General features: G+C 37.4%; 1 protein-coding gene across 1 annotated transcript in view; it reads left to right on the top strand.

Moving 5' to 3' along the window:
- MUC19 (mucin 19, oligomeric) overlaps nucleotides 1-15,197 on the top strand; it is a 203,173-nt gene that overhangs the window by 59,759 nt on the left and 128,217 nt on the right. The window contains exons 37-41 of the mRNA XM_075599071.1: nucleotides 2,558-2,797; nucleotides 5,008-5,164; nucleotides 5,507-5,632; nucleotides 7,999-8,143; nucleotides 10,160-10,191. Of these exons, the coding sequence (XP_075455186.1) occupies nucleotides 2,558-2,797; nucleotides 5,008-5,164; nucleotides 5,507-5,632; nucleotides 7,999-8,143; nucleotides 10,160-10,191 (700 nt within the window). The remainder of the gene's footprint in view (nucleotides 1-2,557; nucleotides 2,798-5,007; nucleotides 5,165-5,506; nucleotides 5,633-7,998; nucleotides 8,144-10,159; nucleotides 10,192-15,197) is intronic.

The following is a 15,197-nucleotide window of genomic DNA, read 5'->3' as shown; positions in this document are numbered from 1 at the left end:
ACATGGACATGCCCACACCAATTGTTAGTCAAATATTGTTTATTGAAATACTTAGCTTTGGGTTACAGCAGTCAGGATATCACACGCACAGTTTACCAGGGGAACCCCTACACCTCTCCTCAGGTACCTTCAGTGAGTGCTGTGTTCTCTGCGATCACGTATTCCTGGACACTGAAAGCATGGCTTGACTGTTAGTCTGTTCATGGATGATGTTCTGCCTCCACTGCTACCGAGACAAAGCTTATATCTCGGTGAACAAGTGGGAAGGGGGGGGGGGCTTCCCTACTGAAACTGTCACTGGGATGTTAACTATTTGAGTGACAGTAATGAGACTTAACCAAGTAAAAGAGGAACTAAACTCAAGCATGAAACAGTCACTGAAAAGAGGAAGTAAGCTGTCTGAAACTCACAATAAACTATATACTGGAAGTTTTAGACTATGTAAGCATTATTAGAGCAACATTAGACATTTTTACTAAGAGACTAAAATTAACCCATTAGATGGCTAAAGTTAACCCCTTACATGCCAAGGCAAACAAAAACAAGACAAACTTAATTCTCCTTACATTCCACCTGTTGTTTCTGGGGCCTAGGATGTTAATGAAGCATACTGAACAAAACACTTTGACTAAATATTTGCAAGCATGTACCATTTTCCTTACAGGGACATTAGTTATGTGATTGAACATAACTGTGCCCTGGGATCAATTACACTTTTTAGTCTCTTAAAAGAATTGTGCTTTTCAGATTCTAAAAATATATATTTATTTTAACTATGAGAAATACTGTACCAAATGTAACAGTTGCTGTGCATGAAATCTATTTCCTGATCACTAGTTGATTCATTACAAGTTAAAATGTGTGGAGAAACCATCGAAATTCTGAGAAATTATGAGAAAATACAGCAATGTACTGAAAATAGATCATATACAGTAGTCTTTTCTATTTCCTGATGCACAGAACAGGGGCAATATACACAGTTTTTTTAATGTATTACTAATTAGAAATGGAAAATGTCTTGCTTTTTCGGGAAGTGCTGTAAAATAGGTAGGTCATACTGTAAATGTACTATGAAGATTCTCAGTTCTTATGTTCTATATTGTTTTCAAGTTACATTTTCAACATTTTTGGCCAATTTGAATGCTGCTCTATGACCAATATTTGTTTAGGCTTTACCCAGGAGTGGTCAACTCCAGTCATCAAGGGCCACCAACATGTCAGGTTTTAAGCATATCCTTGCTTCAGCACAAGTCACACAATCAGTGTCTCAGTCAACAATTGAGCCATTAAATGAACCACTAAATGAGCCACCTAGGCTAAAGAAGGAGTATCCTAAAACAAACCTGACCTGTTGGTGACCCTTGAGGACTGGAGTTGGCAACCACCCTTGCATTAACCTTTTGGGTGCCCTTGAGATGTAGCTACTATATCATTAGGTCTGGCACTCCAGGGGACACATTACATAGTAGCTACGTCATAAAGTTCCTGCTCGTTTCTTTAGGAGAGATCGCGTTCCGAACTCATGTAGAGCACAGAACATGATCTATCTGCCAGTGGGACAGAAGGAGAAGGTCTCCTCCCCTGCCGTATCGCATCCGAGAAGTAGTCACATGTTCACAAGTACAGTGACCCTTCTGGCACTCAAAGGGTTAAGGGAGATCTTTTACATTTTATAGCAGTCTAAAACATTGATGCATGTGTTGTTCTTCATGAACAAGTAAAGTGAATGCTGCACACCTTAGAAAAAAGAAAATGTAAGTGATGCAATTACCGGTGCTCCTGTGTTTGAACGAAAGCCTGTTTTCAGTCCTGCATCAGTAAGAGAGGGAAGACAGGGCACAATGGATTTGAACCAAACACACAACGTTTTGACCGTCAAGGTCTTTATCAAGTGACATACTGTAGTGGCACTATGTCACTTGATTAAGACCTTGACGGTCGAAACGTTGTGTGTTTTGTTCTTCATAAATCCATACATAAATTTGTCTTACCAACTCCAATTCTCAACTCTAAATGTTTATATTTTCAGTCAAAGCAGCGGTTTCCCTTGGTCCTTGCCTTTTTCTTATTTATTTACATGTATTGGATGCAGGGGGTCTCCAGAGCTAAATCACATCAATTTCCGAGGACCCCATGCTGCCCAAGATACTTACCGGAGAAGGTGCGGCCAGTACTTAATGGAGGTTTAAATCCCTCACATCACATAGTCAAATAGGAAGCCCCAACAGATTGTCCCAACTTCCTATTGGCCAACATGCACAAGATTTAAACCTCCATTTTCTTTCCTCTGAAAGGACACAGTACCAGTGACATCTTCCCAGGTAAGTATTTGGGAATCATCAGGTCCCCTGAGCTGAAATGAATGTGGTTCAGCTATGGAGCCCCCTGTCTACATGTACAAAAAGGGACAGAGGGCAAGCAACAAAAACAAAGTAGGAAGAACTTCTCCTTTCACCTCCATATCTGTGTCTCATGGTATGAAATGAATCTCCCTATTAGCATTTGTTTATGTAGCAATTTAAAAAAAGGATGTTTGCTCTGTCTCTTTATCATATAGGGAAAGGTTTGTGGTCTTTGTGGAAATAACAATGGGGACCTGAAGGACGATTTCACTGCAAGAGATGGATCCACGCTTGTTGAACCCCTGATATTTGGAAGTAGCTGGAAAGTTGATCCATCTTGCCAGGATACTACAATCCAAATATTCCCGTGTGATGCCAATGAATACTGTAAATCATGGGCGTTAAGAAAATGCCAATTGATGAAAGACGAGACATTTAAAAACTGTCACCAAAAGGTAATCCTTTTTGAAAATGTTTATAATATATTTTAAAGCATCTGTCCATGCTACCATTTAAAACAAAATTATTTAATTTTTTTTATTTTCCCCATTTAATATGTGCATTAATACAATCTACACAATGATAAGTAATTAGTGAAGCTGCTGATCGATCCGTTCTCCTGTGATCGATTGACAAAGATTCAGCTTGGGGGTTCAATAAAAGGCTGCAGAGGAGTATTGACTAAGTATCTGTGTTTGTAATGGTTGCTATAGAAACAAAAAAGGCTTGGTACATTATAATACTGTACATTAAAACTGTAATTCAGAGTTGTTTAAAAAAAATGCTTCAAGTATTTTCTCACTGTACATAACTGATTTTTTTTTTAAACAGACACATGTAGGATATTGCTTGATCTGCAACTTTAAAGAAAATATTGGTAGAAAACAATATTATAGTAACATCATGTTCCCTAATACTGTCCACATAGCATACCATAAACCCAATAGTGTGTTTACAGGAAATTCGCACGTCATAAACAGTAACTGACAGTGAAATTAGTAAAGATCTGTCAATCTGCGAAAGATTCGCTTCACCACTGTTTCGATCGAACGTTCCAATAATTTTAAAAAACAGGGAAAATGTAAAATGTTATTTAATTAAACATAGTAGGCGGAACCACACATTTAAAGTACCTGCACAGAAAGAAGGTAGAAAATCCATACAATATGAGAAGAAAAAAGGGGTATGAAAGCATAGGATGATAGGGGGAGACTTACCCTACCAATCGGGGTGAGAGACTTAAAAAGGCCATTATGGGAGCCATAGAGTCAGATTGTGCTAGGTTTCAGCTAAGGAAAATAGGTGAAGAGGTGAAAGCTGAAGAGGTCATGTACAGTCAGTGCGTTGTTATGGACAAAGAAAGGATACAGGGAATAGGTATTAGCTGAGAGGTGATGACATCTCCAGGGCGATATGAGGAGGAGAATGGGAGGCATTGGCAAGAGTAGTTAGAGATATAGCAAGTAGAGCTAAGGAAGGTTGGAGGGAAAAGTTAGAGCCTCCCTGAACCTCTGCTGTCCAGACAACTATATATAAAGTATATTTATAGTAGCCCCATATGTCCGTATATATATATATAAATATATATATACATATATATATTTACACACCCACACAGTATATAGACAGACTATTGAGGGCACTCACGGTTACTTTATATCAATCATCTGGGTGCTCTAATTCAGGAATTATTTCAATAACATTTTAGAATGAACAGGGCACTACTAAGTATTTTAAGCAAGTGATATATATATCATATTTTCTCGATTCTAAGACGCACATTTTTCCGATTTTCACATCTGAAATCAGGATGCATCTTAGAATCGATGTATTAAAAAAAATAAAAAGTGCTGGAGGGGGCGCACAGAGGTGCTTGTAAGAAGGGGCCTGCTTGAGGGGGCACACAGAGGTGAAAGTAAGAGAAAGCTGATGGGAGAACATAAATCAGAATCTGCTTGCCCAGACATAAATAACTATGAATGAGTTCTGGAAACAGCAACATCCTACATTTTAAATGACCACCGTTTAACTTCTCAAGACACTTGCAATGAGGCACAGTCTAGTGTTACTTGAATCAAGGGAGTAAAACTATAAAGGTGAATTCCACATCATCCTCCTATGCAACCACCCCCCCTCCCATTTTTTTCCATGAGTGCAAAGCAGGGGGTCCCTGGAGCTGAAGCTCATTCATTTAGGGAGGGACTACTTCTTTAAAGTTCTTTAAAATTCACTTTGAGTTTAGTAAATCTGTCTGCTTCAAAACATTATAAACTGTAATACAAGTTATGAGTGTTCTCAAATTGCAACCCAAAATGTGCAGATGGCATATTTCAAAATGCTATACACTACATATCCAAAGGAGCTGGCACTCTTCTGAGCAGCAAGCAAACATAAATATATTAAAATAATACTTATGCTAACATTTTGTTGTTAATCCATGCCATCATTAAGGCAGCACATACACATTGTAGGTTACTAACTGCTCTGTATTAAACTCTTTAGCACTGGAGGGGCCAATTAAACATTGCACAATAAAACAATGCTAAACAAAACTGACATAACACGCCCTTATACCTGAAACCATTCTGGAGTGTTAACATGCAACACAATTAAACATAATTTTCCATAATGTTGCTCTGGTTTTCACAAATCCACTCTCTTTTAGGTCGATCCAACACCTTATTATGATGCATGTGTCAGAGAAGCCTGTGTGTGTGATATGGAAGGGAAATATCAAGGGTTTTGTACCACTGTTGCAATGTATGCCGAAGCTTGTAATGCTGCTGCAGTGTGCATTCAGTGGCGTACTCCAGAACTTTGTCGTGAGTATCAGCCTTACTGTTTTGTTTGTTTAACTGTATACATCTACATTTCAAATATTTCCCATTTTTAATGTATTGACATGCAGGTGGGTAACCATCACCTTCATTTTTGGGAAAAGGGGAATTTAAAGAAAATATATCATCGTTTTACATGGCGTGGCCTGTGATTTAGTGATGTATAGTGTAAAAACTGTGCTACTAATTTGTATTTAAATACATGTAGCTTTCAGTTTAAATAGTGAGTAATAATGCAAATTACATGACAGAGTTTTTTTTATCACAATGTGTATAGAGTGAAATTGATTATTTGATACATTTTATTTGCAACCACTTCTATTGCAGCTGTGTATTGTGATTACTACAATGGGTATGGGGAGAACGTTTGGCGCTATGAACCCTGCGGAACAGTACAGACAAAAACATGCAACAATCAAGAACTTGGCAACACATTATCATCTTTATTAGAAGGTAAGGATCTATTTCCAACCTAACTAGAAAATCATATGCCATAAAACAAGGATTTGTTATTATCAAAGATATGTTGTTGACATCAGTTGTATCTCATGCACTTCAATATGCAACTTACAATTTGACAAGTTTTGTTAAAAAACGGTCATAATATCTACTTGATTTTGTGTGCATGTGTACTTGTGTACTTGTGTATCTTCCATCTCTTCATGTTTGTTTGTCTCAAGCTCTAAAATAGCGTAGTTAATGAATTCATGTTCAGAGAATAATGATGAACATGTCTCTTCATTTTCATTTAATAAAGTCTTCCAGCTGATACACGTGGGCACTAAGCCCCTATTGTCATGTATATAATATACAGTATCCATGTGTCCTAATACTATTTTATATTTTGTATTGATAAACTGTTATATGCTGGTAAGGAAGCATGCACAAAAGGTATTGGCTAATAGTGACAATGATAGTTTATATAGACATTTTGTGATGTTTTACCTGGAAATGTGCAAAACGTTTACACAAGTTCATAAAACTGGTGAATGTTGGACGTTCACCGCTCGCAAGATCATCAACATGTTTAGCAATAATCCTGCAATCTTTAGCAACTAATTATGCACTGTAAAATCTGGTGAGAAATGGGCCCTGTTTAGCAAACGTTCTTGACATGTGTTTCTGCAAATAGCATAAGTTGGCACAGACATACCTGAGTACACCATTAGCCTATTAGTATTTGAGTGGATTATGACGAGTAGTATGAGTGGGACTGTGATATACCTCATAACAGACTTTAGTCTCCTGGAACTGCCCCCATTTCCCCATCTTAACCTGTAATCTTTGGTGTAAGGTGTCTCTTCCTGGGTAGCAGTAGAGAAGGGAGGGAAAGGAGTGAGTCATACTGTTGACTCTCTGACCCTTACACCTAGGTGCAAAAGGAACCCCATTAATGATTTTTGTTGACAAGATACGACAGAACAACTTTTTTTATTTAATTCCATTCAGTGGAATATTGTGTTAAAGTAACAGTCTGAATTAATGACAACAGTTATGTTAGCATATATTGAATACTGTCTTTAAAAAATTACAATTCTGATATACTGAGTCATTATGGATTTATTGTATTGGACCAGTAATCATGCAGCTACAGAAGATAATGGTGCCTGTATTACTTCCAGAAGTGTTATCTATCTACAGCTGGACTGGAAAATCCATCTGAAGAAAGACAGAAATTAATGTCCCAAATCAGTCCTATCATATCTCTCCAAAAAGAGCCATTGTGATATCTGTGACTGAATTACATTGATGACTACATAAGCACAATTACCTTCCTTCCACAATCCAAATAAACACAGAATAACAGCCATAGCTGTTCATTTAAAACATAATGTGGCATAAATACAAACCTACCGGAATAACAAAGAGTTGCTGTGGCAGATAACCAAGCCAGCAGATATCAATTAGATCATCACTTAGAAGAACACCCCCCAGGCCTGAACAGATCCCAACACTATTTAAGAGTGCATACCAAAATTCCATCATGGGCCCAGTCTTATTTAATGTATTTCAGATAACTGCGACAATAGTCACACTTCCCGCACAAAACAAACGGGCAATTATTCACAAAACAGCCTCCACAACATGTGCTCGGGTTCTACATTTATTTTGTATTATTAGTTATGTACATACAGTATTTATGTATATATATATATATATATATATATATATATATATACAGTGGTCGACAAATCACCAAAAAATCTACTCGCCACACAAAAAAATCTACTCGCCACCTAGTACCAAACGTGTGCTGCTTGGGCCAATAGGAGCTCGCCACGATGTTAAATCCACTCGCCCGGGGCGAGCAAATGTATAGGTTTGTCGAACACTGTATATATATATATAAAAAGAACAGGTTGCACCAGGGCCATGTTGTTTTAATTCACCCAGAACTTTCTGCCCATATCTGAAGTATAACTACAGTATGGTCCCATCCTGTATTGTATCTTTCCTTGTGTTTAGTCTCTTTTGTACCTTAATGTTTTCTTATTTTTTCCTTTTTGTAAATGTGAAGTGCTCTGAGTCTCTTTGGAAGAAAATGTATATATAAATACAGTAATTATTATTATTGTTGTTATTATTATTTATTATTATTAAGTAGTCCCTGAATCACCCATCCACTTTAACACTTACTCTTCCTATCTTTCTACCCAGAAGACCTAACATCGGAGAAGGATGTGCCTACAAGTAAAATTGCCCCAGCCTGAGTGCTACTTCCTCCCTTTTAAGCTTTCTAACTCAATTAGTACACACTGCGTAACTTAACTAACATCTTCTTCCAATATACATTATCTTGTCTATCTGCTTTTATTTAGGTTGTTATCCAAGATGTCCTGAAAGTACTCCCTATTTGGATGAAAATACCATGAAGTGTGTTCCTCTTTCTGAGTGCAGCTGCTCCTATAAGGACCAGATAATTACATCAAAGATTACATTCCAAGATGACTGTGGTAGAACCTGGTATAATGCTTACTTTTTATACACATTTATTCCAAAAATAATTGAATGTTGTTACCATTGATTTTGGAAGTTATTAATTAAATTCCGATAGTAGCAATTAGAGCACTATCGCATGGAAACTCTTATTGACTTGATTGGAAGTTTCCATATGATAATGCCCCGATCTGCACTTTTGTGGTCTAATAAATAACTCCTCTAACTTTTTTATTGAGCTTTTCTTTTTTGGGTACAGAACAAAGAAAGACAGGGGAAAATCGTAAGCGTGCACACTTATGCAGGGCAAAACAAGTATGCAGAAATTCAGTCATTCAATTGCACACCCAGAAAATGTCCATTTTTATCTTTATATATTGATTTATTTACAATTTCGTGAATTTTTTTCCATAATTCAGGCAAGAGAAACGGTTCCCATAATAAGATTCAATCAACCACTTATAAAGTGGTTTACATTGAAAAATGTACAGCATGAGATTTATTTTTTTTACCAAATACTGTGAAATGTATTTTCTACCAGATACTAATTGCCCCCCACTTTAGCAAAATATATATATTTTTTTAAAGTGGCATTTGTTTATCAAGGCAAATTTATTGTTTTTAATTATTTAAAATACATACACTTTTTTTATACCTAGGCTTTTTTCATGCACCATTTACCTACATGCACCATCTTAAAAATATCTCTACTATGTTTGGCCATAGAAGGAGCAGGAACACCATTAATGGAAATTCTGTTTCATCATTTTTAATTATCAGCACAAAAATACATAATGAAAATATTAGGAATGATGATGGCGATCTTACTGGGAGGGGATAGATACATTTTGTGCCATATTTAAATTTAAAGATTTAAAGATGGATTATTTATTTTAGCCACTGTACATAGACATTTGAAACACTTTTCTCCCATTTCCTTACATTGAGGAGAAGAGTTCCTGCAGTGTTGATGAAGACAAGGATAATTGATAGGGATAAATGAATCCCATTGTCTAAACCAGTGGTGATCAACTCCAGTCCTCAAGACGCCCCAACAGGTTAGGTTGTAAGGCTATCCCAGCTTGGGCACAGGTGGCCACCTGGGCTGAAGCTGGAATATCCTTAAAACCTGACCTGTTGGGGAGTCTTGAGGACTGAGTTGAGCACCCCTGGTCTAAACAACAAGAAGGAGAAACAGACTATAGAAAACTATTGTAGTCAAAGGTTAAACTTTGGTACATATGGGTTTTGAGCTATGAAGCAAAATGTGTTATGATGTGGACTAGTTGTAATCTTACAATTTTAATGTCAAATGTATGGGGTATTTTTTTTAATAAATTCACCTTAACTATACTTTTGATAGTTTAACCTGAGACATGCACTTTATCTTTGAACCTTTTTGGTTTTGCTGCTTTGTGCCTATTGCATTGAGGGGCTGAGATACCTTTTATTGGATCGACCATATGAAGATATTGTTTTACATGGGCCTTTTAACCTATAAATATGTGTAGAATTGGGTATAGATGGAACATGATACATCTCCACCCTGCCCGGCACTTGGAGCGGGTGAACCACGGCACAACTGCAGCCTGATCTCCAGCTAAATATATAGTACTGTACATGGGCACTAGAAAGAGTGTTCATGATTTATGTTCAGTTATGAAGGATGGGATAGAATGAAAGAGTGGCTCAGTAAGTAAAGACACTGACTCTGTGAACAAATCCTGGTGTCAGCTCCTTGTGACCTTAAGCAAGTAACTGTGAAGCGTTTTGAGTGCCATTCGGAGAAAAACGCTATATGAAATAAAGGTATTATTATTATTATTACTATTATTAAGTTTGAGTAATACCCAGCATCAGGAGTGTGGCTGATAAAATCACTGGACAGCCTAAAAAGCCAGTTTACAGATGAGGCCCGGTGAAACACTATCTTTGGTACATTAGAAATATGGGTGACTGCTGATACATTATGTCTCAGTTCTTTTTGTAATGTTCCTTTCAGGCTCTTAAATCACCAGTCTTATTGTTTCTCTCCATTTTTAGCTCCTGTATAAATGGAAAACTCACTGGCACATGTACGTATTATTTTCCTTTTTTTTTCTTTCTTCCATAACATGATCTATGTAAAGATCTTTAAGAAGACACAATTCATAGAAGAATATGCACATGCCATAAGACACTTTCTGATGCCATAACCCTCTTATATCCCATAGCAGTGAATGGGCATAAGGGGCATATGGGTCTTAAGTAGTGCTCCTCCATAAAATGCCTTTTGTCATTGGAGAGGCTTTATAAGCAAATCAAATGAAGGGACTGTTCAGTGGCTCAAGCAGAGCTGCCAGTGTAGTGCTGCTTAATAAATATGACCTAAGGTGTTTTTGGCATCAGAAGGTGTCTTATGGAATAGCACCACTTACTAAATATTGCCCCATGTTGACATCAACATGCTCTACTTATAAGTATTATTATTGCCCTGGAAGCTTTGTGTTCGTGAGAGGGAGAATGGGGTGATGCAAGGGACATTACTTTTTTGGTATGTCATATTTTTGGAACGTTGCTCAATTGAAAAAAATATATATCTACCACCTGGAGTTTTTTATAATACACTATTTTATTTTCCTACTCATAATTTCAAATCTTGTCTACCTTTCACTTGTGTAAAAAAAGTGCACCACTGGGCAGGTCCCCCACAAAGTTTCTTGGGGCCCAGCTTTGAAGCCATGAACTGGGCTCTGGCAATGTTGTTGAGCAGTAGTGGGATGGGGTGCCGAGGCCCATTACCTGACCCGTGTAGTTCCATCTGCGGTGAGGGGAAGCCTGTCGGAGGAAAGTGAGGCTCCAATGTTTGTGGTCATCTGGGCCTCTTCCTCCACTAGCCTCCACCTGTCTCCCTAGGTTGACGGCCCTGCCATTGGATCATGCATCATCAGCTGTCAGTAAAGCATATGAGAGTGGAATGGGCCCACAATTTTTGGAAGTGCATTTGGAGCACATTTTAAAGAACTTCTCATTACAAAGGTGTTAACAAGATTTACTGTACTAGACAGAATAGTCAGCAATATAAATAATTTAAAAGAAATGTAAAGGAAATCCTCTTTTTGTGATTCTGTATTGTTAACATGGGGCTCTGGCATTAACACAGGTCCCATCAAATGTAATACTGGCAACTTCAGATACATACTGGCAACTTCAGATACAAACTGGCAACTTCAGACACACACACACACACATATATATATATATATATATATATATATATATATATATATAAAAATAACTGGTACCCATAATCTAGAAGTAAGCATGGAATATACTAAATAATAGCGGTACTCCAGGGATAAAGACAAAAAGACAATATATAAATGACAAAAAAGATTCCCAAAGGAGTATACCAATAGCAATGTCGTATATATATAAAACCCACAATTGAAAAAGACAAAGACAATCCCCTTAATAGCACACTAACTTAAAAACATAAACATACTAGTGACAGCCAAAAATATATGGAAAGTGACTACTAATAAAGAAATACTGTTTGTGAACCAAAAAGCTAGAATGTATCTAAATGGAAAAAAAATAAATATATATATATATATACATTAAATGATGACACAAAAAAGCTTAATAAGACAAAAATAGAAAAATATATATATGTATATATCCCTAATGGCAGATATGCCTGATTACAGGATATGAAATGTAAATCAAGGCATAAGGAAAAGTATGTAATCAATAACCCAATATACAACCAAATATATAGGGGAAAAAAATATAATTTATAGCCAAGGGAAAGAAAAAAGGGGGCACACAGGGGAGAAAAATGTATAACTCATAAAATGTATAACTCATACCCTGAACAACAAATCCAAAAAATAAACAATGAATACTGATGAATACTGATGCAGCAAAAGGATACAAAATAACTATGATAGACATATGAGCAAACAGAAACAGTGAGTGTGGAATACACAGCAGTGCAAAGCACCGCAAGGACAAATAGTGCCAAAACAGCAGGGGGAGATAATACTCAGCTGTAGCTCAATAGCAGGAGGCATCAGTCCATAGTAGTTGTAGTAAATGTATTCCAACGCTTGCTCATGACGAAATTAGAAAAGTCCATAGTGCTGCATCAGGTAATGGAAAAGTCACACCAAAAAAATCATATAAAGCTGTCTATAGTAGACACTCAACGCGTTTCACCCGTCGGTGGGCTTCTTCCCGGAGTGGTAAAACTAAAGTGAAGGCGTGCTAGTCTTTATAGAGGTGAAAGCAATTGATTGCAGCACTGCCCAGAACTCCCCATCCAATTAAAAATGCAGGGTTGGATTGATAGCGTCACGCACACCAGTGCAAGCAATAATATAATTACTTAAGGCACAGACAATCCGAGCCAGTATGTTTGCTGCGGTGCGCATGCGCATCATCTCCAGCTGATCTGCTCCCAATGTCAGAACCGCCAAAAACATACACATTATACACATAAATGCAGGCAGTGAATGAGAGGAGTCCCTGAGTCTTTGACCTTACAGATGCATATATATATCATCTGCACCACTTCTCATCCCGTTCTCAGTGATACATATGACGTCATGATACCGACATTAGCTGAGATTGAAGGCATATTAGGCTCAGAAGGCAACTGATGCAGGCAGTGAGTTATATAATATCAGTACATCTGAATAAAGAAAGTCCCCATCACTGTTGTAGCTCTGATGCAGGAATTGCACTGGTTCACATGCCATTTTTACTGTCTTAATTGACGTCATCAAATCATCACATCATCAGGGACTGGAGCAGATAGTGCTTTCAATTCATTATTTATGCACTGATAAGAGAGACAGAGATGTTAGAGATACAGAGCTATAAAGCACAAAATTCTAATATTAAATACAATAAAGTACAAAAGGGGGAAGAAAGAGTAGAGGATCATAATAAATCATAGGGAATAAAGGTAAAATTAATGAGTTTAAATTTGAGAGAATAAATAGTAAAACAGAGAAGGGGGAAATTCACATATCGGCAGCAGGAGGGGCACATAGCTCAGCACACATATAAAACAAATTATAACCAGAATATTGCTGAGAGTGCAGATAACCAATAGCAAACTACAGAAACATAGCAAACCCTAGGGAATCATTTAATCCCCTGGGTTGCATGGTATTAAGAAGAACGATCCAGCGACATTCCTTCTTAAGGAGTGCTTTCTCCAAATCCCCACCCCTTATGCCTAAAGACACTCTATCAAAAGCAAATGCTGACATACAAGTGCTGTCCGAGGCATGATATTGCAAAAAGTGTCTGGCTACAGATGTGATTTTTTTTAAAAACGTCCAAGTCCCGCTTGGCTGTTCTGATATTTCTAGTGTGTTCTAGAACCCGGAACCGAAGTTCACGTGTAGTCATGCCAATATATTTAAGTTGACAGGGACAAGTTAAACAATAGATGACACCCCTAGTTTTACAGTTAAGGGTATATCCGATATTGTAATTCTTTGTATGATCACTGTTTGAGTACTTATCAGTCTGTAACATATATTTGCAGGCAGAGCAGCTGTTACATTTAGAAAAGCCCTTTTTTCTAATAGTCAGGAAAGTTTCGCTGGTATGGGGAATGTAATGACTGTGCACAAGTCGGTCTTTAAGGTTGGGCGACCGTCGACTCGTCAAGTTGACCCTGTCACCTACTACCTCCCTAAGTTCTCCATCAGTACATAAGACAGGCCAGTGTTTCTGGAGAATAGATTTAAGATCTCCCCATCTGTCATTATATGTACCAATAAAACGGGTTTTAGAATCGCTCATCTTCTTTTTGGGTTGTAATAGTGTTATACGTTGATTCTTCGCACTATGTTGATACCCAGCATGAATGTGTTTACTGCTATAGCCTCTGGATGTAAATCTATTGCGCATCTCTGCAGCCCTGGATTCAAAGCATTCCTCTGTAGAGCAGTTGCGTTTCAGCCTCAAAAATTCGCTACGAGGAATGCCCTGAATCTGATGCTGCTGGTGGAAGCTTGAGGCATGTAAAATGGAGTTGGTAGAGGTAGACTTTCTAAATATATCAGTACCAATATTGCCACTCTCATCAATGAAGATCCTGAGATCCAGGAAATCCACCGATTTGGTGCTTGATTTACAGGTAAGTCTGATATTAAGTTTGTTGTGGTTAAGCACATCGACGAAACTCCTAAGCTCTATATATATCAGCTCCTTATCAGGCAGTCCCAGAATCCCAGGGCCACAAAGCAAAGAAGAGACAGCACACTCAGTAGTATCAAAAAAAGAGGTGTATTAGGAGAAAACTGGCACATTCACCAAAATGTACACATATATATAAACCATATGATACCGTTTGAAGCACGAGATCAGGAGACAGCACTCTGGTAAGTTTGATCACAAGTTTTTGTATTGAAAAAGACACATAATATATATATATATATATATATATATATATATATATATATATATATATATATATATAGGCAGGGGTGTTCCTCACAGCAGTGATGCAGCCGCAGCAATGCAATAGGAACGAGACAGCACTCATATATATTTATATAGGCAGGGGTGTTCCTCACAGCAGTGATGCAGCCGCATCAATGCAGTAGGAACGAGACAGCACTCAGAGGTAATTTTCAAAAAGGTTGTATTAGAGTAGGTGGCACAAATGTTGGCACAAATTTTGAAAATTACCTCTGAGTTCTGTCTCATTCCTAATGCATTGCTGCGGCTGCATCACTGCTGTGAGGAACACCCCTGCCTGTTAACTACTGCTAAAGGACATGCACCTGCCTTTAACTGCATACACGTGAGTGCCAACTACTCTCCATTGACTATATATATATATATATATATATATATATATAAATATAAAACTATATGTATAAATATATATATAGACAGAGAGAGAGATACAGATATATATATATATATATATATATATATATATATATATTTACAACAGACGACAGAGAAGCCCAATGCTACATCCAACATGACAGAAATATATTTACACACACACACACACACGCACAATACTCGATGGGGACTAGCTCACTTTAGCAAATAAGGAAAAAAAATT

The sequence above is a fragment of the Ascaphus truei genome, chromosome 5 (assembly GCF_040206685.1).
Source record: "Ascaphus truei isolate aAscTru1 chromosome 5, aAscTru1.hap1, whole genome shotgun sequence".
Classification (NCBI taxonomy): Eukaryota; Metazoa; Chordata; class Amphibia; order Anura; family Ascaphidae; genus Ascaphus; species Ascaphus truei.
This window is presented reverse-complemented; position numbering and strand designations above follow the sequence as displayed.